Source organism: Musa acuminata, chromosome BXJ2-11 (genome assembly GCF_036884655.1).
Source record: "Musa acuminata AAA Group cultivar baxijiao chromosome BXJ2-11, Cavendish_Baxijiao_AAA, whole genome shotgun sequence".
In the NCBI taxonomy this organism is placed as follows: Eukaryota; Viridiplantae; Streptophyta; class Magnoliopsida; order Zingiberales; family Musaceae; genus Musa; species Musa acuminata.
The window spans coordinates 32,779,569-32,804,755 of record NC_088348.1 but is presented as its reverse complement, the minus strand read 5'-3'; the positions used below and the strand labels follow the sequence as shown (position 1 = coordinate 32,804,755).

At 43.3% G+C, this 25,187-nt stretch overlaps 6 protein-coding genes and 1 long non-coding RNA gene across 9 annotated transcripts; 4 read left to right on the top strand and 3 right to left on the bottom strand.

Moving 5' to 3' along the window:
• Positions 1-465: 465 nt before the first annotated feature.
• On the bottom strand, positions 466-2,141 carry LOC135627249 (large ribosomal subunit protein eL22z-like). The gene is made up of 2 exons (XM_065133263.1): positions 1,823-2,141; positions 466-882 (listed from the first exon to the last, which is right to left on the bottom strand). The coding sequence occupies exons 1-2, from the start codon at positions 2,062-2,064 to the stop codon at positions 738-740; spliced, it is 387 nt and encodes a 128-aa protein (XP_064989335.1). The 5' UTR covers positions 2,065-2,141; the 3' UTR covers positions 466-737.
• Positions 2,142-2,553: 412 nt separating this feature from the next.
• On the top strand, positions 2,554-7,137 carry LOC135626974 (NADH dehydrogenase [ubiquinone] iron-sulfur protein 5-B-like). The gene is made up of 2 exons (XM_065132854.1): positions 2,554-2,784; positions 6,786-7,137. Exons 1-2 carry the CDS (start codon positions 2,635-2,637, stop codon positions 6,888-6,890), a joined length of 255 nt encoding a protein of 84 aa, XP_064988926.1. The 5' UTR covers positions 2,554-2,634; the 3' UTR covers positions 6,891-7,137.
• Positions 7,138-7,970: 833 nt separating this feature from the next.
• On the top strand, positions 7,971-11,611 carry LOC135627298 (serine/threonine-protein phosphatase PP1-like). 3 transcript variants are annotated; one of them, XM_065133344.1, is made up of 5 exons: positions 7,971-8,249; positions 10,297-10,856; positions 10,938-11,028; positions 11,107-11,141; positions 11,228-11,611. In XM_065133344.1, the coding sequence occupies exons 1-5, from the start codon at positions 8,048-8,050 to the stop codon at positions 11,246-11,248; spliced, it is 909 nt and encodes a 302-aa protein (XP_064989416.1). In that variant the 5' UTR covers positions 7,971-8,047; the 3' UTR covers positions 11,249-11,611. The 3 variants fall into 3 exon arrangements, with proteins under 3 accessions (XP_064989416.1, XP_064989415.1, XP_064989417.1); XM_065133343.1 differs by having other exon boundaries at positions 10,938-11,141; XM_065133345.1 differs by having other exon boundaries at positions 8,046-8,991; positions 10,938-11,141.
• Positions 11,612-14,471: 2,860 nt separating this feature from the next.
• Positions 14,472-14,894, top strand: LOC135627617 (uncharacterized). Its single transcript, XM_065133742.1, has one exon. It carries the CDS (start codon positions 14,472-14,474, stop codon positions 14,892-14,894), a length of 423 nt encoding a protein of 140 aa, XP_064989814.1.
• A 1,669-nt stretch (positions 14,895-16,563) lies between these two features.
• Positions 16,564-18,371, bottom strand: LOC135627616 (putative pectinesterase/pectinesterase inhibitor 28). Its single transcript, XM_065133741.1, has 2 exons — positions 17,333-18,371; positions 16,564-17,255 (listed from the first exon to the last, which is right to left on the bottom strand). The coding sequence occupies exons 1-2, from the start codon at positions 18,369-18,371 to the stop codon at positions 16,564-16,566; spliced, it is 1,731 nt and encodes a 576-aa protein (XP_064989813.1).
• Positions 18,372-19,134: 763 nt separating this feature from the next.
• On the top strand, positions 19,135-19,634 carry LOC135627096 (uncharacterized). Its single transcript, XR_010492534.1, has 2 exons — positions 19,135-19,273; positions 19,443-19,634. It is a non-coding gene; the product is annotated as an uncharacterized LOC135627096 (long non-coding RNA).
• A 2,135-nt stretch (positions 19,635-21,769) lies between these two features.
• On the bottom strand, positions 21,770-24,941 carry LOC135626973 (phosphoribosylformylglycinamidine cyclo-ligase, chloroplastic/mitochondrial-like). Its single transcript, XM_065132853.1, has 8 exons — positions 24,581-24,941; positions 23,461-23,555; positions 23,279-23,380; positions 23,066-23,125; positions 22,794-22,966; positions 22,564-22,675; positions 22,320-22,478; positions 21,770-22,128 (listed from the first exon to the last, which is right to left on the bottom strand). The coding sequence occupies exons 1-8, from the start codon at positions 24,876-24,878 to the stop codon at positions 21,958-21,960; spliced, it is 1,170 nt and encodes a 389-aa protein (XP_064988925.1). The 5' UTR covers positions 24,879-24,941; the 3' UTR covers positions 21,770-21,957.
• Between the last annotated feature and the right edge of the window lie 246 nt (positions 24,942-25,187).

Genomic DNA, 25,187 nt, shown 5'->3' with positions numbered 1-25,187 from the left:
CAAGAATAATTGTTATTTGACTTTTAAGACTATGTAAAAAGCATTTAGTGGTCTTAAATTTCATTGGCACCACTTAAATCTTTGTAATATTATTCATTTGCGTGGAGATCGGGATCAGTCTCTATCAGATTGATGAGGATGGTCCCTCCTTTATCCTAGCATAGAAGCAACCTATGGCTGATGGATTTACCACCTTGTGTGGCTGCCCTAAACTGGGGGAACTTTTGTTCTTCAGTGATGCCAATCAAACCAATTAGAAATGCTTTAGGTGGGAAGACAAAGGAAAAAGTCTTCATTGATAGACATGGAACTAATTCATAAACAACCTTGTTAGCAATGGCATTGTAACTTTCCTCATCAGCATCTATCACCAGCAGATGGAGCCTACAAAACGCCAGGATAAATCCCCATGGCACCTTTTCAGTACACAAAACACAAGGATGCAACTAGGAAAATGAAGCGATATGGACATGAAATACTGATGCTTGATAAGTTGCATATGGTTCTAAGATAAATTTTAACAGGATTTTGTAGAAACAAACTGCAGTTAGAGGCCACAGAAGAGAGGACTCGTGCAATAAGAACACTGAAAACAACCACAGCACATAGGTAAAACTTGCAGCACACAGTTCGATTACTAATATAAACTCGTTGATCGAGTACTTTTAATTTGGAAAATATAACGTGCCAGATTTAAGAGAAAACCTCCTAATAACCTCAACTTCTGATGAGCAAAATTAATCTTCCTCCTCGCCTTCATTCTCAGCAATGTTGAAGTATCTGAGTTCGTAGACAGTGCGATCTTTGTTTGAAGCAATAACTCGCAACCAATCCCGCACATTGTGTTTCTTTAAGTACTTCTTTGTCAAGTACTTCAAGTACCTAAACCAAAAGAAAAGAAGCATTATGTAAGTTTCCTCTACACAACAATTACATTCCTTGTGACGAAAGGGTTGTCGATGGTGATCTATTGTTGTCAAAGGAAAAAAAAAAAGAAATTCCAGTTGCAGACTTGTTGGAAGAACGAATGACGACAATGATGGCCACAACAAAATGTATATATTGTTAATTAGTTCTCCGTAACAATGACAAACACAACAAATTGCATGTATGGTAAATTAGTTCTCCATATGATCACACATTATTCTGCCGTCATTTATGACAACAAGAAAAGCAATGTTCGAACAAGTAGTCAAAACCTTCAGACTACAATCCTTGAAGTGGCTGACTCAAACTATGAACAACATGGCTATGTGTGCTCTGAGAATTATAGTACTCGGTAGGAGATGTTACAATCAAACAGATACTAACCATATGCAGACAACATAAAAATCAACATATACATCAATATATAGAAGTCTAAATTGCTTACCAGCGACTTAAGAATGCTTAATAGCTCAAAACAAGGTGCCACAAACCTGAGATTACCGCAGTCCACAACATTCCATCCATATTGAAGGTACTCATTCATCTAATTCACATATCCAAACACCAAATTTTAATGGAAATTGTAATCCAAAGTGCCACAGAAGCTAAAATTTGCTTCGATTATCCACCATTTTAATCCACAAAATCAAGTGCACATAACCTAGCATACGAAATAGGGCTCAGTTCACACATTTCGCTTGAGATGGGTTACTAGGAAAAAGGAAACACAACATCTCCCCAAACAAATCAAATTGACGCCACAGATTATGATGTATAAACAAGGATAGATTCGCTAACGAAATGTGTCGATTCAGCCTTAGAAGAAATGGAGGAAAAGTAAAGGAAGATACTTCAGAGATCTATCTACATCAAGAGATCAGGGCACGAAGGTTACCGCTTGGAGAACGGGCCCTCCGAGGTGACGGTGATCTTGCTCTTGTCCCGGGTGACGGTCACGGCGTCGCCAAGGGCGCCAGCCTTGCCGCCAGCGACCTTGATCCGCTCCTGGAGGAACTTTTCCAGCGAGGCGATGTCCATGATCTTGTCCTCCACCGGCTTCGCGCAGTCGATCACGAAGGTCGAGCCCTTCTTCTTCCCACCCTTCGCCGCCGCCGCTGCGCTTCCCCCGCGACTCATCGTGGTTACCTCTGCTCTCGTTACAGACACCGCCGCACAGAGGGTTAGGGTTTTCGCAAAGATGGAGATGGAAGCGTTCCCACTGCGGCGGCTCTTATGCATGCCCTTGTTAGGATATCTCGTGGAATAAGATATATCTTTTGCTGCGCGACCGCGTGACTTGATCTTGGCCGCTAGCTTGGTTGGGTAGATCGATCAATAACTTCGAGTTTATGGGACTCCGCGGAACATGTTACACGGAAGTTAGCGGGTTCTGGATCGGGTTAAAACCAGAGCCGAAACCAATATTTTCCATTTATCGAATAAAATCAATCTGATTTAATCGGGTCGGATCGGTGCATCGCCGGTCAGTGTTGAATTGCTGGACGTGACCATTCCTGACCCGATCAAAAACCCGGACGCTTAATATCTCATCCCAAATTATCCATCGGACGGCGGAGATTAGCCGTATTCCAACAATCGCTTATAGACCTCTTTCTTTTGTCGCCCGTGTCCAGATCGAAGCGGAGATTTGGGGGAGAACGCAAGGGGAAAGAGAAGAATCGGCAGAGCGGCGGAGAAGGAGAGGAGATGGCATCGGGCTGGGGGATAACGGGGAACAAGGGGCGATGCTACGACTTCTGGATCGACTTCAGCGAGTGCATGTCCCGCTGCCGGGAGCCCAAAGACTGCGCCCTCGTCCGCGAGGACTACTTCGAGTGCCTCCATCACGCCAAAGAGGTCATCCCATCCCTACCCTCAAATTCCACTCTCTTCCTCTCGTTTTTCTTCTTCTTTAAGATCTTACCAATCTGTGCCTATGTCGCTAAGTCGTTCATGCGACGCTGCATCATTCACTGTCGGATCTAACAGGACTCGGACTTCTGTTTTGGGCATAATCCGCAATTGATGAATAGAGAACAAGGGTTCAATCTCTAAGGACAGAGTGGAAGGATAGCGTTGGATTCATTGCAAATCCTTTTCTCATTCAAGGCTAGCTTAGTTTTGAATTGTACCAGGATCGGCAGTCAGTTCAGGATTGCGGTTCTCTTATGCAAGGCTAGCCCCTTGTGATCATCCGTCCTTTAAGGAATAAACGGAAGTGCATTAGGAAGTTCATGAAGCTCCTTCACAACAATTTCACTTCTAAGTTGCTCACGAATTTTTTTGTGGATTTCAGGAGGACCTTTCGTGTTAATTGGGTCTGTTTGATTTTGGTGAACAAAAATACAAGATAGTCCAACGAGCTTTGGCACTCTTTCTCGCAGCGAGTTATATTAGATTAGGTGTTTTGTGGTTTAGAGAGTAATTATTTAAGATATGAAGCTATAAAAAAATTATTTTTGGATCTATTTATGGACCCCTCCTTTGTGTTGGGAATCGAAGGATCCTTGTTGTGTAAGTTTGTATTTAATTACTTGGGCATGATAGGAGGCGTTCTGTTCATGTTTTTGTTTTTAAGTTTTTATTTATCCCATTATAACTTCAATTATAATGAATTTATAGATATATTTTTATGAAAATATCTACAGATTGAGGCTGGAAATTTGCTAGAGAAATGACAAAACAAAACTAAGGGCCTAGAAACCAACAAAAGTTGATTGAATTGGCTTCCGGGAATTATTAGATATGGGAAACTTGGTAGACTGATGATTAATGTATTAGCGACTAGGAATCAGCAAACAGTTCAATCTGAGAAAAAAAACTCAAAAGGTTAGTAGTGGAAGAAAATGAAGTGGAATTAATGCAAAAATGAAATGCCTCAGAATTTTTATGTAGTTTCACATCTTAATGCACTTTGGTATTGATCTTCAAGTTTTGAGAAGGTCTGTAGTCACGTTATTTAGAAGTTTAGGGTGATCGAGAAGTTTGGAGCAAAGCAATGTTTCAATGTAGGTCTAGCAACTAAACAATATGTACCTTCTGTTTTTGGCATTGATCTGTGCATTATGTTTATTTTCCTTTAGTAAATCAATATGTTATATAATTTGACCAACTAACTGAGAGTTATTTAGGGCCTTAGTGACATTTAGCAAATCCATGCAATTTATTTTATAAATGCAGAATCATATTGTTCACTTCTCATGTATTATTTTCTATTTTAGGAAGTTTATTCTTGACCACTCAAAACAATGGTATGGTTACCTCCTAAAACTAAGTTATCTTTACCAAAAGCAACTTCTCGTTTTTATTTTTGTTAGAATAAGAATTTCAGGGTGAGCAAAAAATAAAGAATTAAGAATACAAATGGAAAAACAATTCAAATGATTCGACTCTTGTATTGATAGAGACATCTGTGAGCAATGAAGGAAAGGAAGAAAAGATATGCAACATTCAGAAATTATAGAAGAAAAAGTACATTACTAACAAACTCTTTAGCCTGTTAAAAAAATTTATTTCAAGATTTACAAAAATGTGTTTTTTGAGGATTTTTTTTTCTTGAGCAATCAATTTTAACCTCTTCTCCATGGAGCACATGTAGGTGAAGGTGCTGCTTGGCCAAGCAGAATATCTCACAATATGTCTTGTGCATTTGACTGGTATATCTGTCAAACCAGGCTAGTAAACATACGATTGCAATTACACAACTAAGCCAAATCTAGATTTCATTGTATGATAAATTCTCTAGTTTCAGTTTCAATTAGAAAAAGGTATTCCTCCAGTCGCTCTCCCCTGCCACCCCCCTCCCCTAGTTGGTCACTAGAGATGGGTGGCCTGGGAAAGTGAAAAATATTGCCAGTGAGAAGTGGTAGTGGAGTCCAATAGTTAAGAATTTATGGGTCAGTATAGATGTTATCTATTTTGTTCATATCAGGCTCATAACGCTTGGCCTTGATTTTTTTAGACTTTAGCGACATGTGGTTTCGTAGGTTGCAACTTGCAGTAATTGCTTATCTTTATACACCTCTTTATATCAGTTTATTTCGCATTGGGAAGAGAAATGACTTGTTTTGAATATACAATGAACTATACCTGGTGTAATCTGCTGGAAGATGAGTATTAACGTAAGAAAATCACAAAGTTCCATAATATTTTCAGTTCAGAAAAAGTACATCAGCAGGCTTGAATCTTCAAGCAATTTCATCAGATTCAGTTTGCCTAAAGAAAATTGCTGTAAGATTGTAGGAGTTCCCACTGCCTTGCTTCTGGTGAAGGTGAAAAGGAATAGAACACTTGAATGGCCACAGCAAGTCTGGTTCTTTCCCTTCATTTATTTTCTACTTCAAGGTTCAATAAATTCTAGGTAGGAAAAAAAAAACTTAAATACATTTGAACTTTTTTTTTTCTGGATCTTCCAAATTTTTCTGTGAAATGACTAGGGCATAAAGGAGTTATCGGCATTTTGAAGTTCTCTTGGTTTTGTACTAGAGTTTATTGTTGTTTTTTGTTATGTTGCCGGAAATAGAAAGAGCTATGAGGTAATCCTTGTTTGTGATTCCTTCTTCAGTGTCAGGACCTGTTTAGTTATTTCTTGTCCATAGTACCATTTTTCTTTTGATTGAAGATGTCATTTCTATGGTTATGAGTGGCTCTAGACCACCCCATATATTAATAATTTGGGCCGTTTCGCAAAATGTTCACTATTTAAAATATTTAATGCTATCACTGTCACTCCTTTTTTGCTTGATACATGTCCTTTCTTTTGGCCATTAATTGTACCTTTTCAATTATTGCAAGAATTTTCAATTGTTAGCTTCTATTCACTGCTCCAAGTTATTTTATAAAGCAATCATCAGGTTTGGAACCTATGATATACATTGATCTGCACTAACTTATTTGCAATTTATGAGGATTCTTAGTCTGAAATGTTGCTAAGAATGTGTCGCTACATAACCTATTTCTGCTTTCATGTTTGTGTTTCGTTTACCATCATGTAAACAGAAAGTACACCATTATGTAACATGACTTTGACTTTCATGTGGTTTTTTTTTTGTTATTCCTTTGCTTTTTTGTGAAGCAATGATGCATTTTCAATGAATGAGGTCATGATTTCTAGACCCTAGATTTAGCACTTGTTCCAGGTTTATAGCTAAAGAATAACTCTCAAGAAATGTGTTGGTTTTCTTGCATAAAATGAATAAGCACTTTGCTGTCGAGTCCCGGTCAAATCAATATGTGCACATTGTTCATTCATCGCTTACTGCTTGACCAGAAATTTGAGATATGTGTGGGTGAGGTAAATAATCTAGTTTGTGCTTCTGAACACTTTTCAGAGTTGTTGACGGCGGATAAATATTTCATTAGATTGTCCCACTCCATTCTCTCTGATTCGCAGGCTAACATTAAAAAATAACTCTCAATAATTGTGTTGGTTTTCTTGCATAAATGAATGAAATCTTTGCTATCATATGTCCTGGTCAAATAAATATGTCCATTTGGTTCATCCATCACAGGCTGCTTAACCAGAAATTTGAGGTACGCTGGGGCAAAGGTTTATAAGCTATATTTAGTTTGTGCTTCCGAACACTTCTGAGAGTTTTTAACGATGGAAATATTTCATTAGATTGTCCTTCTCTGTTATCTCTGATTCACAGGTTTACAAAATGTCCTTTAATGTAATTCATGTTTATGCTAGATGTAAGTGGATTAAGGTATCATATAAGCTTTTTTTTCTTTTTTTTTTTGGTTAGAATGTTTAATCTTAAGAAACATGCATCTTTTGACCTATGTCATGTTCTGAAAAGATAACAAGCTAGAAGTCTGTGATCCTATATTTGACAAAATGCGAATTTGTAGTGCAGTTCCGACGTAGAAACCGTGTTTACAAGGAGGAGCAGCGTCAGATACGAGCAGCTGCACGGAAGGCAGAGGAAGCTGAAGGGGGCAAAGCGAGCAGTCACCATTAGCTGTTCTCATAAGCATCCCTTCCCAATTTGACCAGAGCAGCAACATGGATGGGTTTCGTACTGTTTGCTTTGATGAGTGAAAGCATCATCACCTGTTTTCCTTGCGAATCTGTAGACTTGGTTTGTGCAAGAACCAAGTTAATAATAGTGGCTTTCGTCCAAACAAAGGGATCATTCTATCCGGAAATGTCTAGTTAATTGTTATTACCAAACTGAACTATTTGGTCAATGCCTTTGATTTCTTTCATGTTTCATGGCCCCCCGTTGTTCTATGGTTAAGGGAGTCTTATGAGGCATCAGTTGAACCTTGCTCAACAGATCTCTGACTGCCCACAAGAACGAGCGGAATATGGACTTGTTTGTTGGAATCATCTGTTTGTGAATAGTATAGATTTTGCTAGGACCTATAAGAAGAGATAAACATCTCATCCTGTATGAAGCTGGAAATGATTTATGTAATCGACCCTATAACAAGTTTGTGATCTGCAACGGCAAACACATCCAATATATGTGATCGATCATTAGAACAAGATGAGGCATTGTTATCACAAGTGCAGGATGTAAAACGTCTTCAGAAATGTCTGTGTTTGTTGTCGCATGATTGTAGTTCATCTATTTAATGTTCTTGAACACATTTCTGCCTTAATCTCGGCCCTGATGCGATCATGCGCTGCACAAATTTTAACGCATATGTTGTGTATGTATAGATTACGTCAAGTAACAATTAAATAAATCGGGAAGATAAAATTGACTCAAAGCCGACATGACCCCCAAACGGACCCGAAAGCACTCACTCACACGGTGGAACACTGTGCGTTGATGTGGCAGCTCCCTTGTCGTTGGATGAGAAAAGTGTTTACTGTCGTCTTCCGCGTAAGATTGTCGCGTGGTATGTGCGCGTGGAAGCGGTACCCATCACTCGAAATCCATTTTTGCAGCAATCGGGGGCCACCGCCCGCTTAATCGGACCGCTGAGACGCACCCGATCTCCCGAAATCAACGGCTATTTCGCATGGACGCGCTTTTGAATTCTTCTTCATATAAAGAAAACAACGAAGAAAAGAAATCAAAAGATCGTCTCCTCCTCGACAGATCGACAGATTGAGAGAGTGTGCGTGTGAGGGAGAGAGGCGAATCGAGATCGGGAGGCGGGGAAGATGTTGATGACGAAGAGCTCGATGGGGGCCATGGAAGGGCCCGTGCTTGACGACGTGATCCACCGGCTGTTGGAAGGCAGGCAGGGCGGCCGCCAGGTCCAGCTCTCGGAGTCGGAGATCCGCCAGCTCTGCATCGAAGCCAAGCACGTCTTCCGCGCCCAGCCCAACCTCCTCGAACTCCACGCCCCCATCAAGATTTGCGGTTGGTTGTCGGATTCCCGATCTCATCCTTGACATTGGTCGCATTCGATACGTCGCTACTTTAGATTCGCGATTTCCTGGCTTGTGATTTAGAGCTTTGATCGTCATCGAGTTAGGCGCATAATAATACTATCGAATAGAATGCTTTTGGGGCCTTATAATGTTGCGAATAGCATTAAGGAAAACATATCGGCAATTGTCCCGTGAAATCGGTATCAACTTTCTCGTGATTAACATGATCAACAAATCTTGCTTCACAAATATCAATGTCCTAGTCAATGTATAGATTTCATTTATCTGTGATTTATTCTTCTATCCAAAGCTGCTGAAAGGTCAAGGTCAACAGTGGAGGAATTTCCACGGAATGAAAGTTAGAATGTCGTCTTCATCTTTTTCCCCATTTGATGAGGTCAGATTTGGTCGCCTTGCTAATTTGCTGAGGTAGACAACACGTAATTGATTATGGGAGTATCAAAGTGGGTCGAGGCGGGATGCCTCATGGAGTTGAAGCGAACCGATACGGCACAAGTCTAAGATGTAGAGTTGTTCCAGATCGAAGTGTTCCACTGAGTAGAAGAGTGCTATGAGGCAAATCCTACCGAGGGGCTGAGATAATGGAGTGAGTGGTCGAGTTGAGTTTTAGGCCCTCCTATCATTCTGGACGTGGATCCCCCTCCATTTCGAAAATGCAGGAGAGGAGACATTGACGCTGAGATTTCCAGACCTACAAAGGATGCACTTTGGTGGGTTAAACCATATTCAAAGTCTCTGTTATGGTAATTTGATAGTTTGTATTCTATGGTTGCTACTTGAGACTGATTAGATGAGGGAATTACTTGAATAGATGAATTCATCGACTTTGTTGCTTTGCATAAGCGAGTGCAAGATCCAAACAAAGCCCTTGGCTTCAAGATACCACATCAAACTTAGATCATATTAACACTATGTTATGTATAGCTTTTAGGCAGATGATCATTGTCAAATGGCATTTAACTAGACCAGTTTGCTGTGTGACTAAAATAGAGTCAGCTTCTTAATGCAGTTCTTTTTATATAATGCTCAAATTACAATGCTAGACTTTGGAAGGATGTAGGGTTCACATAACATAGGACAAATGAAGATTTTAGGATCATCAAGTGGCGAGCTAAAATAATGTTCTTATCTCATTGATGCAAAAAAAACAACCTATTGATCACTTGCAAGCTATATTACCTCATGTAATTAACAACGGGTTATAGCTTTCCATTCAATTATTTCTTAATATTTTACCATTCTGGATAGGCAACTTCCATGAACACTCTTTCACCCACCTGCTTTTGTCCAAAGCGCTACATGGTCCTTTGCCTCTTTTGTGATGCTATGCTTGACAGAGTCAATGTGGCACTATTGCTTGTAATTTGCGACTAGCTGACTAAATTTACATAAATCCACATATTATATATTTGAGTTGAGTTGAATTGAATTAGAATTCTTGGGAATAGTATCCACTATTATAAACAATTACATCCTAATATTTGTTATTAATAAAACAAATAATATGGCTGATAGAGACATCTGATCGGATTCCTTGGACTTCATGTTTTTCTCTACACCACCATGCCAAACAACGACTGCAATTAGTTATTTGTCTGAGGAATTGTGTTCCAACTGAGAAAATAGAAAAGGATAATAAGTCAAAAAATAATATTAGCAGAAAAGATACATGAAATCACCTATTTCAGTTACAATGGCTGCTCTATCAGGTGATTGTTGTCTGCTTGGCTCAAGGTTCTTGTTTTATTTCATTGCTTGGACTGACCCAGAAAGTCTGCCTCGGCCATAGTTGCAGCAGACTGAAACGGAGAACAAAATCAGTATAAAATGCATCAACAAATAAAGTATGTTTTTCCCTTTGTGAATTGATACCAATCTCAACCCTTTATTTCCAGAATGCTTCAAAGTTTTCATTGATCAAAATGTGAAGTTCTTGGTCAGGCCACTGGGCATAACTAAGCAAAAAATCTTGTTCCCAATAGCTACCAAAATACCAATTTTGACATCTATTTCAGGTGATATACATGGACAATATCTTGACCTTCTGAAGTTATTTGAAAAAGGTGGCTTTCCTCCTCATTCTACTTATTTATTTCTTGGGGATTATGTGGATAGAGGCAAACAAAGCTTGGAGACGATATGTTTGCTTCTGGCATATAAAGTCAAGTACCCTGATAAAATCTTTCTACTACGTGGAAATCATGAAGATGCAAAAATAAATCGAGTTTATGGATTTTACGACGAATGTAAAAGGAGATTCAACGTTCGTCTCTGGAAGACATTCTGTGATAGTTTTAATTATTTACCAATGGCAGCATTAATTGATAAAAAGATATTGTGTATGCATGGGGGCCTTTCACCGGAGTTGAATAGCTTGGACCAAATCAGAGATATCAAAAGGCCCACTGAAATACCGGATTATGGTCTTCTTTGTGATTTGCTTTGGTCCGATCCTGATCCTAAGATTCAAGGATGGGCTGAGAGCGATCGCGGCGTTTCGGTTACATTTGGCGCTGATAAGCTTGCAGAGTTTTTGGACCAGCATGAGCTTGATCTCATATGCCGCGGTCACCAAGTCAGTAGAGCTTTGGCTTACTTTGTCATCTTTCCTTTTCTCTGTACTTGTAAATGTTGCTAACAGTATATTTCCTCTTAGGTAGTTGAGGATGGTTATGAATTTTTTGCAAATCGGCGATTGGTTACTTTATTTTCGGCACCAAACTACTGTGGAGAGTTTGATAATGCAGGTGCATTGTTGAGCATAGACAAAAACCTATTCTGTTCATTTGAGATATTGAAACCCTATGATTTCATGTCTACTCCAGGCAGCTCCAATGCATTAAAAACAGCACCTAAGAAGGTATCCCCTTTCCCACTGCAGTTTCTCATTACTGATTTGCTTCCTTTTGCTTGTTGAAGATTCTAATATGTTATTGTGAATTCCAGTCAGAAACTGGCAAAGTTTGACGTGTCTTCAATCGTTTGTCGAAGTTTAACTCGGCTCCAAAGGGGGAGATCTAATGGGTGTGGATCCGCCGGAGCTTGCACTAACTCTGTTGCAGTTCTGGTACTTTGGTAGAGCTTACGACTAATTTAACTCTCTGTTTTAAATGATCAGGAGAGCCAAGCTTGTCTATCAAGCCGGAAACACCATGTGTAAACAACACTAAGAGCTTTGTTCATGTACAGCAGCAATGTAGGATACTCATGTTCTTTTCTTCTCCACCATGTTGGTGGCTGCACTTTCTACTTGTAGCTGCAAGCGATTCCTTTCGGATCCTCTCATTGTGTTGGTTATCTTTCCTCGACACTCAAATGCATATTTGATCATCTATTGTGTCATATTTAGTGCAGCACTGTTGTTATTTCGGTGATAATAATGTTCGAGTCCAAAAAATAATCTCAGCATAAAATTGTATATAATAACACTATTTGTATTTCTTAAATAAAATAATATTAATCTTTGAAATGCTTAATTTATAGAGTTATATTTTTTGTATCTTTATCCTGAAAAGAGAAAATCGTAAAAATAAATAATTCATCGTGAATCGATCGTAAAAAGAAATTTATGGTTCACTTTTCTTAAAATATAAGAATTTAATGGTTCTTATAATAATTGTTACAAAGACGTATATTAAAGAAATGATGATGATGTACGCTAAATTACCGAATTATGTGACTCATCAATCGATGATGTGTTCCTCCAAAATACCTCATATTTATTATATCTACTATATGTGAGATGGCGCACATACGTGTATATATTATATATATCGGGACTATAAATAAAACGACGTAAACCGTAAAGACCAAAATAGCCTTATCCTTCGTGACCCCATCAAAAAAGAACAAAACGACGGAGGGTGTTTCCGTCAAACAAAACAATCCGACAGCTGCCCGCGTCAGCAAAACCAGCGGCAAGCGGCCGCCCTCCCCCGGCGGCGCTCCGCTGGGTACGTCCCTTCCGCCACCGCCGCTGCTGCTGCTGCTGCGGCGAGGGAGCAGCAGTCCCTCGTTCCGCTCTCCTCGTCCATAAAGATCTGCCTGCACCGGCACTCCTCGCTGCAGAAGGCTCGGTCTCCTCTGAAATAGTATATACTAAGCCAAAAGCAAGCTGCATAAAGCCCTTTAGAGAGAGAGAGAGAGAGAGAGGTGCTCGTTCCCTGGTTTGTTCCTGACCTGTACATGTATATATCTTTGCCTTGTTGAAGCTTTCCCCTGCAGAGGCAGCAGTGTTCCAGAAAAGTGCTCCGACGGGCAGAAACAGATGTAGAGGAGAAGGAGAAGGTAGAGTTCTTGAGGAAGGAAGTCTTGCTTATGACATGGGTGTGTTTTGGGAAGGTCTTTTGGGTTTCTAGAAGAACGCTCAAACCCGCCATTTTACTGCTACTACCGCACAAACTTCGACCTCTTCCTCTCTTCCCTTCCCCTGTGCTGCTGCTGCTGCTGCTGGTGGTGGCAAATGGGGGCGATACATAAGGAAGAAGGGAGGCCTGCGTCTGCTGCTCCGCAGGAACATGGTAAGGAGGGAGTCTCAGCTTTGATGGGAATTCGGGGAACAGACGGACGGATCTTTTTAGCCTCGGTCCGGTCGCCCATTTGTCGTTTTGTTATATATATATATATAACTATTACCCCTTCAAAGCTCTATGTTTCCTCGTCGGTGAGCAGCCGTCAACGAGTCGAACCGATTCATGCGCACCTTGCGCTCGAGTTTTCCGGTCGCCGCAGCTTTGGGATGCATGCATCAAAGGACGTATATGCATGGTCTACGGATGCATGCGTCAAATTATTACCTAAACTATGACCCATAAAAGGAAGGCCTCTTCCCTCATGCAATCATCTCTTAAGTCTCCGATTTAGACTCAGTCCTTTGGACTCTTAGCTGATTCAAGTATCAAGGGATCTTGCTGAGCATACGAAAGAAGTAATCCCCAAAAAGAGACCTGTTGTTCTCTACGTGCTTAATGGCTGGTTGCGAGGCACAAAAGCAACACTTAGGCTCACTGGTGCCTTCCCTCTGTCTGGGGTCTCAGCATGCATACTTACCAAGCCGCAAGAGCGTCGCAGAGCACAAACACCACCTGGTGTGCAAACAGCCAACTGTGTCGGAAAACTACAACCAAGTTGGCAAGAGATCTATAATCTCCTCATCGAAAGGGAAAATTTGCATCTTGTCTCACAGAAGAGGACCAGATTGCTCTCGTGATCATCCCAAAGTGTTTATTTACCTTCTTATTTGCTCCGAAATACCAAGATGAGATGCGCAGGGTCGAAGGAGAGTGGTCTTTTGGGGGGTGGGGAAGGCTAGGAGGCGACGGAGGGAGGGGCGGCGGTGTCGCCGTAGGCAAGGAGGCCGGGTACCGGTAAAGCCCGAGTATGTGGTGGTGCCACGAGTACCAGAGTTCCGGAGAGCCGTGGAGTAGGAGCACCGCACCTCCTGCCCCTTTCCCTTCTCCGCTACGTGCATGTTGATCCCATTCACCTCCAACGTTCGGTGACTGATCTCTCTCTCTTCGACGCATGTCAAAGCAAAAACGCCGGCCAAATAGCACTGCATGGCTTCGGCTGCTTTGTCTCTGCATGGAGGCGACGTTGTTTCAGAGGCAGTTTACGTAAGGCCGGCATCAGAATAAAGTTGGTCTTTCTTGATTCCAAGCTACGGATATTACCGGGTCGGATATTTTAAATCCGGATTCGTAGAATCCACTTAAATGGAATCAGGAAAGGATTTATCGGGTATGTCTGTAGCTTGTAATTTAAGATCCAATATTTCACCATTTGCATGGATTTATCACTCGTAGGCACGGATCTTAAAGACAGTGACCGAATTTATGCACGTATCCCAAAGTATGATAAGTATGGATCATGAATGGGGAGGAAACCGGAGAGGATCTTGGGTTAAGTTGCTCGGAGTAAGTGGATGATTCGACTTAAACGGGTCGGATGAATGCGGGTGTCCCGTATATCCGACCCGCTCCCGTGGTACGGCTGCGTGCAAGGCGATGCCGTGCCGTGCAGTGCAGTGCGCCCCTTTCTCTTCCTTGCCACGCACAGCACCGAAATGAAACGACAGCAAACACAAGAGCCGATGAAACCCCCTTCATTTGTTCTTTGTTTCATTTAATTTGTGCTTCTTCCTCGTCTGCCTACCTCCCATTGATAGCCAGGAGGAGGAACGGACGCACGCATGGAGACGTCCTCGGCCGCCGCCACCTGCGGCCTCGGCTTATCCGCCAAGCCCCTCCTCTTCGCCGCCACCCTCTCCCTCTCCGCCGTCAGATCAGACCCCTTTCGCTCCGCCGCCACGTCCCGCGCTCTCGACCACCGTACCTGGCGCCGCACCCGCCGCGGGCTCGAGGGCGTCGGCTCCTCTTCCGACCCTCCTTTCGGCCGCGGAGGCGACGGCGGAAAGGGCTGGAACCTCGGCAGCGGCGGCGACGGGGCCTCGACACCGTCTTCGTCGTTGCATCCGGCATTCCTTCTCATTTACCATGTCCTCTGCTGGATTGCCCTTTCCAGCTGCACCCACTTCGCTCTTAAGAAGATGGCGCAGCTTCTCGTGGCGACGAGGACGACGCTACCTTTAAAGTCGCCAGCGTCGGCGAGCTGATTTCAAACCAACCCCCCATATCTCTCTCTCTCTCTCTCTCTCTCTCTCTCGATAGTGGTTCCAACAATTAATTATTCAACCAAAAGATAGATTTCTTTTCTTATATTTGTATAATTAACGTTAGCATAAAATTTGTAATCATTTATGTTTGTGTAAACAACTATGCCGTGGTCTCGGGGCCAACACGGTTTTGGTCTGATTGCGGTGGTCCGGTCGGGACGTTGCGTCGAGAGGGAGGCTTTTCCGTAGCGCCGGGAAGAAGTAATTCCGTCCTTGTACCTGCACACAGGTCGGGTTGGAAGCTCGGACCCTTCCGACGATTAAGTTAGTGATGAGAAGCGGTTTGTTCTCCCCCCCCTCCCCCCCACATCGTTTAGAACTCGGGGGTATTTATAGGGAAGTTTAGTGCTACCTGATGTGCTTACCCGCAGGAGCAGGATCGTACCATCATGTGTTACCTGATGTGCTTGCCCACAGGAGCAAGATCGTACCTCTGATGGCGTTTGATGTTGCTGTTGGCATTGCATGAAGAACCGAACTACCGCAGGGCATGGGCGTGCCTCGATCGTCGTTCTCCTTTGCCTCAGCTAAGCATGTTGGGTCAGACAACGACGAAAGAGCGGGTGACGTCAACGCACATCGCATCGGCTATTGCCCTCTTTGGGCAGAGTGTCGTCCAGGCATGGCTGACATCGTGGCGCGTCATGTCGCCATTATTACCCTCATCGATTGAGATTACAAAGATCGCCCCCATTTTAGCCCATAGAGATCCTGTCTATTTATAGATGAGAGCAAAAGTTTTAGGATAAGTTACTATAAGAGTTCCTCGCTATCTATAACATATTTTACCTAATTAAATAGGACCTCATAATCTATAGAATAATTTCTAGAAAAAGAGATATTATTTTTTAAGTCTCTTGAAATAAAAATAAGGTAAGCTAATCTAAACTAAGCTACAAACTATTAGTGTAAACAATCTTAAGTCGTGGCCTTGGGGCTGACGCAGTTGGGTTCGGGTCCGAATGATTGGGGATCTTCCGGGAGCGACCTTTGAGACTGCTGCGGTGGTTCGATCAGAGCGGGTTGGTCGTTCCCTCTGGGAGGGGACTCCTCGCCTGGGCACGCGATGGGAGGCATCCCGTCTTCGTCCCTGTAGGGGGTTTTTTTGTTCCTCTCTTTCCTTTTTCGGGGCGCGAGAGTTTTCATAGTGAGAATTATCGTTACCTAGTGTGCTTGCCCGCAAGGAGCAGGATCGTACTTCTGGTGGCATTTGACATCGTCGTTGGCGTGACGTGAGGGATCAAGCCGGAGAGGAGTGTTAATGTGCCTTGGTAGGCTTTCCGGTCCGTGTTGACCAAGTGTTGTCGGTCCATGGGGCATAATCTAGGCCAGCCGATGTCATGCGAGTCTTACCCTAATTATTACCCTCGTTATAAACGAAGTTTGAGGATCAAATCTCTTCATCATTTTTTCTATAAAAAAAAAATCATAATTTATTATCATTAAATTTTATATCATTCGACCTATCACTCGATCCATGTCTTCCATGGACCGGGATGGATGCCTAGTTTAAAGAGACATGTCTATATATAAACCTCCTTTCTAGTTCTCCAATACCGACTGAATGCATGCCAATGTCTGAAACCTATTCAGCTTCTCCGGTCTCCTCCTACATCAATCCAGGAGTAAATGGAACGCCGGTTTTCGGAAGCCATGTCTTCCCTTGGATGAACTGCTGCACTGTGTACTTGTGCGCGTGCGTCAGGTCGACCTTCTTGTACCCTTTCCATGTCACCCTCTTCGCCGTCGCCGCCCCTGGGCCACGGTTGCCGATTTCGGTGTAGAAGCAGGTTTTCAGGCCGAAGTCCCCCACCCATGGCTGCCACCCGTCCTCGTTGATGAGGCCGTCGATCTGCGATTGCATGATTATGGTCCTCGAGTACTCCTTCCACGGTCGGCCGAGGTAGCTCCGTGTCGTGGTGCTGGCCGACGAGAGCGTCGGGTCCGCGCTGATGGTGCAGTTGTGGAGGACGATGCCGGTTGCCTCGTGCCGGTCCTTGCGGCCCTGCGCAGTGACGATGCACTGCTGGTTTGCCATGGGCTTCCTCACGAGCATCAGGCAGTTCTGGAACACGACGGCGGCGTCGCCGAACAGGAAGTCGATGGTGCCGGAGATGGTGCACTCCCTGTAGAACTGCCGCTTGGTGTGGGTGTAAAGCGTGTCCTGGTAGCCGTCCATCTGACACAGATAGAAGACCGACTTGTCCGACTGCACCCGCAGGGCCACCGCCTGGTGCTTCGCCGCGCCCGCCGTGTTCTCCACTCCCAGGTTCTTGCCGATGAACCCGTCGCCGACCACCGCTGCAGTTTCGATCATGTAAAATGAACGTTTAGAAACGCAGAGTACACAGGATTCGTGAACTGAGGCAAGTAGATACCGAGGGTTGCTGTCTTGAAGGTTGACGTGCCATCGACGTAGTTTAAGCTTCCGGTGATCTTCGTCTTGGTCGGGCCGTCGCCGAACATCATGACATTGGTCATGCTTCGCTCCACCATCACGTTCTCCTTGTACACGCCTTCCTTGATGTAGATCACGAAGGTGGCATTGCCCTTCTTGGGCACCGCGCTAAGAGCTTGGGTGATGGTCTTGTACTTTCCACTCCCGTCCCGAGCCACCGTCACGTCCGGCTTTATATCCTTCGTTGAGAGCGCCAGAAGCTTCCGCTTGTCGTTGCCGACCCAGGAGGGGAACTCGCCGCGCTCCCCTTCGTCATCCGACAGCAGCCGCCTGCCGAGGGAGGAGAGTTGGAAAGAGGCCAGGACGGAAGATATCCCATCGATGATGGCGAGAGCGTTGCTCGTCAGGGCGGACGAGCTGTTCAACGCCTTGCTCATGTTGTCGGCAGCGTCCCCCGTGGTGTTATCGAACCCGTCGAGGCATGTCTGCTGGTAGGTGATCGTGGCGCTCAGCCAGACCTTGAGGTCGTCGACCACGTCGCTCATCTTCGCCATATCGACCCCTCCGAACCTGGCCACCGAGTTCTTGAGGTCGTCGATGGCGTAATCGAGCAGCTCCTTGCAGTTCTCGAGGGCTTCGCTCGTCCTCGGGTCTTTCGCGGCCTCCTGCAGGACGGATGAGTGGTTGAAGGCTTCACGTAGGCTGTCCATCGCCGAGGTGAACGACAGCTCTACGAGCTTCTTGGGGTCGGTAACGTTGCCCGCCCTGGCAGCGAGGGAGCTCTGGCATTCTTCCGCATAGTCGGTGGGACGGCAGATGGCCCGAATGGCCTTCGACGTGGTTGTGAGCTCGGCATCGCTAGATGAGCTGCTGCTATTATTGCGTCGCGAGACCCCGACGGCCACCGCGACCACCATGGCCAAGAGGACTATCGCAGAGCCCGCGACGAGGACAAGCTTCTTCTTATTCCCCTGCGCAGGCTGGTTGAGGTTCGATACCTGCCCATAGCCGGAGGTCATCCTCGTACTTGTCGTCGCTGGTTTGAGATTACGGTGGGGCGGGAAAAGTTGGAAAGGCTAGTGTGGAGGGAGTTCGAGAGAGACGGATGCGGGAACGAGGATATATAGGGGAAGAAGAGGACAAAACAAAGGATGGTTGGAATTGGCTCCGGGAAGAAGTGGCGGACAGACTGGAGAGCCATCGGACAAAATAGGGGGTCGTTATACGCCCTAATTTTTAGGAGCAAGAGAAGAAGGAAGCATTTGGTCCACTTGCTGGTCAATGGCTCAGCATAGCTGTCGTCGCATCCCCTGCTCCTCGGAACGCTATTGATTAAGCCGTACTAACGCTCTCCTAGTCATCAACTCCTCCAGTATGGTGCACTCATAGATTGCCACGTAAATGGTTCACTTATATTTAACGGGATGCGCTGCCCCACCTGCTCCCTTCGCTTTTTAGATTCCAAGTTTTGCTCAGAAACTCGCTTTGTAATGAGTGGAACAAAGTTTGTAATGGGGCCCATAGCGTTAGCGTCAGGTGCGAAGGTGGGTTGCTTACGAATTCATGTCTCACATCGGGGTCTTGTCGTCCCGCATCACTTCTCTGTTCTCCCACCGCCTTTCCGACCCTATAAAAGAATTCCCGTCGTCCGGTTTCTTCTGTCGCTCCGTTGGGGCTTTGGTGGTTTTCCGCTCCTCCTCTGATGACTACAGTCCGCTAAATCACTTGCCGGAGGGGGAGCATGTAGCTGAGACCGCGCCGAAGCAAGTACAGGTGATCGTAGACGCGGAGGCGGAGGGAGGACAACACGGTCGAGATCTGCAACAACCGGCGGGAGGGAAAGCCTCCAGAGGAGCAACGTGAGGGGATCCAGGCCCAGCCCGTCACCGAGATGATCCACGCTTCTGCCATAGGGAAGAAGGTAATCACACTCCGATGATTCTTTGATTATTCTTGTGGTTTTGATTGCTGGATCGGGTCGACCGGATCAGTTTCTCTTGGGTTTCGGTAGGATTCCTGGTGATAGGGTTAGGGTTTCGGATTCGGGCACCTTGGCACACTCACTTTGCCGTTTGATTTGGTGATTGCAGTTGGGAAATCTTCCGGCGACGGTGGCGAATGTTCTTTCTGATGGGAACACTATGCAATTTGAAGCTATCATGCAGTTCCACAGATTACTCTTTCGATCAATGAATCTGCAACATATAGCTGTTAATTCATGCTATTATTCGTTTCTTTTTGAATCTTGGCCATTCTGAATTGTTCAATGAGTCGTTCATACACTTTGCTTGTTGTTTGTATCGGAACGAAGTCCTCCGATCGAGGAAAGCTACAGTCAGGTATGATTGCTGCAAGCGATGGTCAGTCACAGTCCCTTTTACTCTTTGCCGTTCCATTTCGCTTGCTGTTTCCTCATGTTCCGAACTCTTGTTCGTGTCAATCACTGATCGTTTTAGATATCAGCTTTCCCGTTTCTGTATGTTTTTGGAAGCAAGTCGATGGTGGTACAAATGGTGGCCAATATTCGTTTTTACATAGGGTGCCCCTTATTTTTTATTTAGACAAAAATATCCTTATTCTTTTTCTTAAATGATTTGACCATAAATATTATTAAAAAAATTCTTAATTTTAATAATTAATCATCGCAAAATTCTCAAAAAAATAAAAATGGTACAAATTATTTTAGAATCACTAAAATAATTAGAACATGATTCTAAGATAATTGATACGAATATATATATATATATATATATATATATATATATATATATATATTATTAATTTTTTTAATAATATATGTGATCCAAATTATCTTAGTAAAAGAGATAGAAAAAAGGGCACCCAGGTAACAACAAATTTAGGGGGTGTCATGGTGGGGACTTTGTTTTCGATAAAATGGCCTAACTCTTATAAAAGTCAATTAATTAAGTCTTTAATTGGAAGAATAGATTGGGACACTTAAATTTCAATTTATTTGAAAGCAGTAGTATTAGTAGTAGTAATAATAATAATAGATCTTTAAGGAAGACAATTAGGGATTGGCTAAACAAAACATTACATAAAATCTTTTTGATGATCAAGAGATGAATAGGGGTATGAGGTCTCAAAGGTACACACACAATGTGGCTGACCACGGGGAGACCTCATAAATGGCATATGGTTCGCACGAAAGCGGGCGGAGGGCTGAGGGCAGCGGCTCATCGGCCGTGGACGAGGTAGGAGCAGCGGGACTTGAGCCAGTGGAGCCCCCGGCGGAGGGAGGCCCTCACCTTGCTCTCCACGGCATACGCCTTGTACCTCGCCATCCTCCTCCGCTGTGCCGCCTCGGGGTCGCTGGACCACCACGGCCTCGCCGACGAGGAGGACGTGGCCCCGCTCCCCCGCCGAGGTTTCAACCGCGGCGGGCTGTCGGCCCGGTGCTCCATCCGTCGGCCCTTGTAGAATCTAGGGGGATCGATTCGAAGGTTTGTCTTGCGGGTTTTTGCGTGGCTTAGATGTGAGGGAGAGATCGAGGAGGAGGGATTTAAGGATGGCGGAAGAGTGGATTGGAGCTGGCAATTGTTATTTTAGGAGAAATGTCAGTAGCGATTAACAGATGGTAATTATTTCCTACTATCTTCGGATACGACGACGATGCGGTCGGTGGTGCTAATGTGCTCTGCCATTTGTATCTTAAATTGGAACCATCACCCGCATCTCAACCGTTGATCCAGGCAACACTCCCCGAGAACAATGTCTCCATCATAACATCATGTGAATTCATTATCGATTTGCTCATCCAGGTCTCCCAAGTGAGATACACTCAGATCAAACATCCTTAGATTGAGAGTATGAATTCTCGTCATGAAACCGTGTGAATTCATCACATTCTTGTCCATCTACTTCTCCCATGTGGGACAATGGTATTTGAGAAAAGAAGTAATTATTAGATCCCTTCAACAACAAAAATACTTATCCCGATCTTTTCGAACCCTCATTAGTGCGCGATGTGAATCCATTAATTTTTTACCTATCTATTTCCCCCAAATGAGGATCTGGTCGAGTGGTAATTGAAAAAAGAATAATTAGATCCCTTTAATGATAAAAAAATTACCAATCAGACAAACAAACTAATTAATATTTATCACTCCGATCAAAGATATTATTATCTTTACTTTTTATATTTGTTATGTAATCTTAATGATATAAAGATACCATTTTTTTTTATTGATTCTGTTCCGATTGAGATTTGTGAATCCATTTGTCTCTTCCTTTTTGGCATACTGCATCACTGCTCCTGCAGCATCTACTAATTCAAAACTTAATTTTAAAGTCATCTTTTTATCCAAAAGTTTTTTATATGCCCTAAAAACTAACAAATAACGTCTTGGGGTTACTCCTCGGTATGTTAACATCAATATAGTCCGTTACACATCCATGAAATCCATAGGAAAATAATAGTAATTATCAAAAAAATATATATATGCCAGAATGCATATATAGCCAGCCTCCTGGAGTCAAATCCTACGTTTATGGATTCATGTTAATTTTCTACCACATTTGTGACCTCCTATCACAAAAATGGAACCCTTATTCACATCCACAAGCGACAAGGTATCTTCTTGCTCATACATACTCGACCCCTTCGCCCACTATGACCTCACCAATGCGATAAGCTCCAGATGAACCCTGGCATTCCGATAGTATTCGGGCGGTTGCATCGCTTCTTACAACAAGAACCATCCCAATGCCCATATTAAATGTTCGCCTCATCTCAGCATCCTCAACTCCTCCCGCCTGCACCAAGTCACCTTTGTCAACTTTGATGTTGTTATCGGCAAATAATGTTGAAATAATATAAACAGACTACTACCCACGAAGCTCACACCTGAATTCATATATCTCAAGATCTAAATATTCATTTAAACTATACAAGAAATAGACAGAGAACTAATGTGGGAAAATTTGTAAATCGAACTTGTGGGTACCTCTTTTAGCCATTTAAATACAGCAGGAATTTCCCATGAATCTGTAAAAATTTTAGCTCCAAGGCCTGAAGGAAATACTCTTGGAATGTTGTCCGTAAAACCACCACCTGTGATGTGAGCTATTCCTTTTACACCCCCCTTGCTGATAATGTCTAACACCTGCATACATGTACAAGTGAAGAAATATCCATATTTGGTGTCTAAATTATCACAAGCAAAAGACATGTATAAACTGGAGACTAACCTGCTTGACATAGATGATGGTGGGTGCCATTAAAGCTTTACCCAATCTAATGGGTTTACCATTGTTATTTGGAAGCTGATCATTTAAAGAAAGGCCACTTTGAGCCAAAACCCTGCAGAAACAAGAGTGGTGCAGCAAGATTTTAATATATTGATGAACTTAAATAGAAAGACAATCCATCTATATGTCAGAACCCGACAGTGCAGGTCTTCTGGCACAAGATTACTAACCTTCTCACGAGGGAAAAGCCATTAGAGTGCACACCACTGGATGGAAGACCAATGAGGACATCTCCAGCCTCAATGTCCTTCCCATTGATGACCTCATCCCTTTTGACAATGCCAACAGCAAACCCACTCAAGTCATATTCTCCCTTGGCATAAAAATCGGGCATCTCCGCTGTCTGAAGTGGTAAAATTTTGTGATCTATTACTACCAGGTATAACATGGACTAAATTTGAATTGAAAAAAAAAAATTTACAGGCGAGTCTCGAAAAATTACCTCGCCACCTAAGAGAACACAATCAGATTGTTGGCATCCATCAACAATCCCCTTTATCACCTACATTGATTTAACGAGAAGTCATAAAGTTGCTAATCTTATATAATCATGAAGATTATTTAGAGATGCTAAAAGATTAACAAAGTACGAGCGAATGTAAAACCTAAATGCTGGTGCTATTAATGGCCAAACCATGAAGATGACTACTGATACCTTTTCAGCAAGATCAACATCAAGATTACTCGTTGCAAAGTAATCTAGGAAGAACAATGGTTTTGCTCCTGAGGTAACTATGTCATTCACGCTCATAGCCACCTATCAAGAAGTATGATAAATCATCAACTAAACTTAAAAATCAAGGGAACGAACTAAACAATATAGTGTACATTTTATACCAGATCAATCCCGATTGTGTCATGGATGCCAGTTTCAAATGCAAGCTTCAGCTTGGTACCAACACCATCGGTACCGGCAACAAGGTATGAGTCACCTGTTCAAAAGATGAGGTTGGATCAACAGGTAAACTTTTGTTAAAAAGGACTACCATTCATGCTAATTTCAATTAGCATTTCTGCTTGCAAAGCACTCCATGATATTGCTTCCACATGTTCAGCGACGTAACATTAACTACAAACAAATGACAAGGTGTGCAAAACCCTTTAGTCGTTCAGTCAAACATTAACCGCAAGCCAATAGTTTCAATAAAATTTCTTCTAGTTAACAAAAATGAGTTCCACAAAAATTTTCAACACTCTTCAGAGCCCTTACACCATGTTCCTCATAATTGAAAGCCAAAAAAGAAGGAAGGGAAAAACAGTCTTCACAACTCCTACAGCATTGTTCGTCCCAATTGCAAGCCAAAAAGAGGAAAGAAAGAGAAAATAAAACCGAAACTTCTGACGACAACTTTCACTAAATTTCACATTCAAATGAAAATAAAATCCCCGAAATTTATCCTATGATTCAAGTGAGTGCTAATCGATCAACAAAATGCTGCTTTTGATCGTATCATAATACATGTGGAGAAAGAATGTAGTGATGCAAGGCCTATCCACAGTTCATAAAGATATCAGATTCCCCATGAATAACAAATTACAACCTTTTATATCATCACCACTGTGTTGCGCATCCAAACAAAGATAATGGTGTATCTTAGAAGTTCCTACTAAATCATCCATCCAAATTCACATCGATAGCGAAGTAAACCTAACACAACAGTCGTACAGAGACAAAATGGTTTCTCTTGATACATCTTCTTTACCTTAAGTACCTTGAGAGCAAAAGATGCTCCTTTTATATTTTTTCCAAATTGACTTAAAAGAGTGATTCAAGTCCCATCTTAGACAAAGAAACAAAAAATTGCAGTTCTATACTTATATGGATAGGCTTACAGGGCAAAACACTATATGCAAACCACCCTAAAAGTATCATAGATCAAAATACACTATCACGAAGCAACAAGATCGAATTCATAAAAGAAGTAAACTGGAACTCAACACAAGGAATCGGAAATACCCAAAGGGAAGAGGCCACCAAACCCTCCGATTCCGGGCGCCAGCTTTGCGATCCTGCGAACCAACTCGGACCCGGCATCGATGTCGACGCCGGCGTCCTTGTACGTGAGACCCCGGCTCCCGGATCCGACACCTGAGCACGAAATCCTCAGTCTCTCTATCAGCCTCGACCTCGCCACCGGCGGCAGCCGCAGAGGCCGCCCCATCGGGCTCGCGCGATTGGTCACCGGAGACGCCATCTTCCTTCCCGCCATGCTACGGAGGATCGGCTCGGCCGCCGTTCCCAAGTTGGCACTCATGGTGACCGAGGAGAAGAAAGAGAGCACGCGAGAGAGGTATAGGGCTTTGGATGAGTGAAGTAGCGGACCTTTAGATCGATCTTATAGGGCTAAACTTTCTGCCGAAATGTGTGCGGATACGCTGTTGAGATTTGCTACAGCAAGAAATGGACGGTTGGATGTGAGGAATTTTACGTACATATTATCGTATGATTCCTTCGGATATTACGTTGATAGAAAGACTATCCTAATTATCATCCTAAACCCTATGTTGTCACCAAGAAGACAGGAAACGATACACCGATCATTGAGATTACAAATATTTTCAAT

What these genes read in the sequence shown, in the direction of transcription:
- LOC135626973 (XM_065132853.1), bottom strand. Translation starts at nt 24,878, where the DNA reads ATGAGTGCCAACTTGGGAACGGCGGCCGAGCCGATCCTCCGTAGCATG. An exon ending in GGCTTTTCCCTCGTGAGAAG is followed by an intron (nt 22,676 to 22,793) that starts GTTAGTAATCTT and finishes TTGTTTCTGCAG; the next exon opens with GGTTTTGGCTCAAAGTGGCC. An exon ending in TATTTAAATGGCTAAAAGAG is followed by an intron (nt 22,129 to 22,319) that starts GTACCCACAAGT and finishes GACTTGGTGCAG; the next exon opens with GCGGGAGGAGTTGAGGATGC.
- LOC135626974 (XM_065132854.1), top strand. Translation starts at nt 2,635, where the DNA reads ATGGCATCGGGCTGGGGGATAACGGGGAACAAGGGGCGATGCTACGAC. An exon ending in GCCTCCATCACGCCAAAGAG is followed by an intron (nt 2,785 to 6,785) that starts GTCATCCCATCC and finishes TTTGTAGTGCAG; the next exon opens with TTCCGACGTAGAAACCGTGT.
- LOC135627617 (XM_065133742.1), top strand. Translation starts at nt 14,472, where the DNA reads ATGGAGACGTCCTCGGCCGCCGCCACCTGCGGCCTCGGCTTATCCGCC.
- LOC135627298 (XM_065133343.1), top strand. Translation starts at nt 8,048, where the DNA reads ATGTTGATGACGAAGAGCTCGATGGGGGCCATGGAAGGGCCCGTGCTT. An exon ending in CGCCCCCATCAAGATTTGCG is followed by an intron (nt 8,250 to 10,296) that starts GTTGGTTGTCGG and finishes CATCTATTTCAG; the next exon opens with GTGATATACATGGACAATAT. An exon ending in TAAAAACAGCACCTAAGAAG is followed by an intron (nt 11,142 to 11,227) that starts GTATCCCCTTTC and finishes TGTGAATTCCAG; the next exon opens with TCAGAAACTGGCAAAGTTTG.
- LOC135627616 (XM_065133741.1), bottom strand. Translation starts at nt 18,371, where the DNA reads ATGACCTCCGGCTATGGGCAGGTATCGAACCTCAACCAGCCTGCGCAG. An exon ending in CTTCAAGACAGCAACCCTCG is followed by an intron (nt 17,256 to 17,332) that starts GTATCTACTTGC and finishes TCGAAACTGCAG; the next exon opens with CGGTGGTCGGCGACGGGTTC.
- LOC135627249 (XM_065133263.1), bottom strand. Translation starts at nt 2,064, where the DNA reads ATGAGTCGCGGGGGAAGCGCAGCGGCGGCGGCGAAGGGTGGGAAGAAG. An exon ending in GAGGGCCCGTTCTCCAAGCG is followed by an intron (nt 883 to 1,822) that starts GTAACCTTCGTG and finishes CTTTTGGTTTAG; the next exon opens with GTACTTGAAGTACTTGACAA.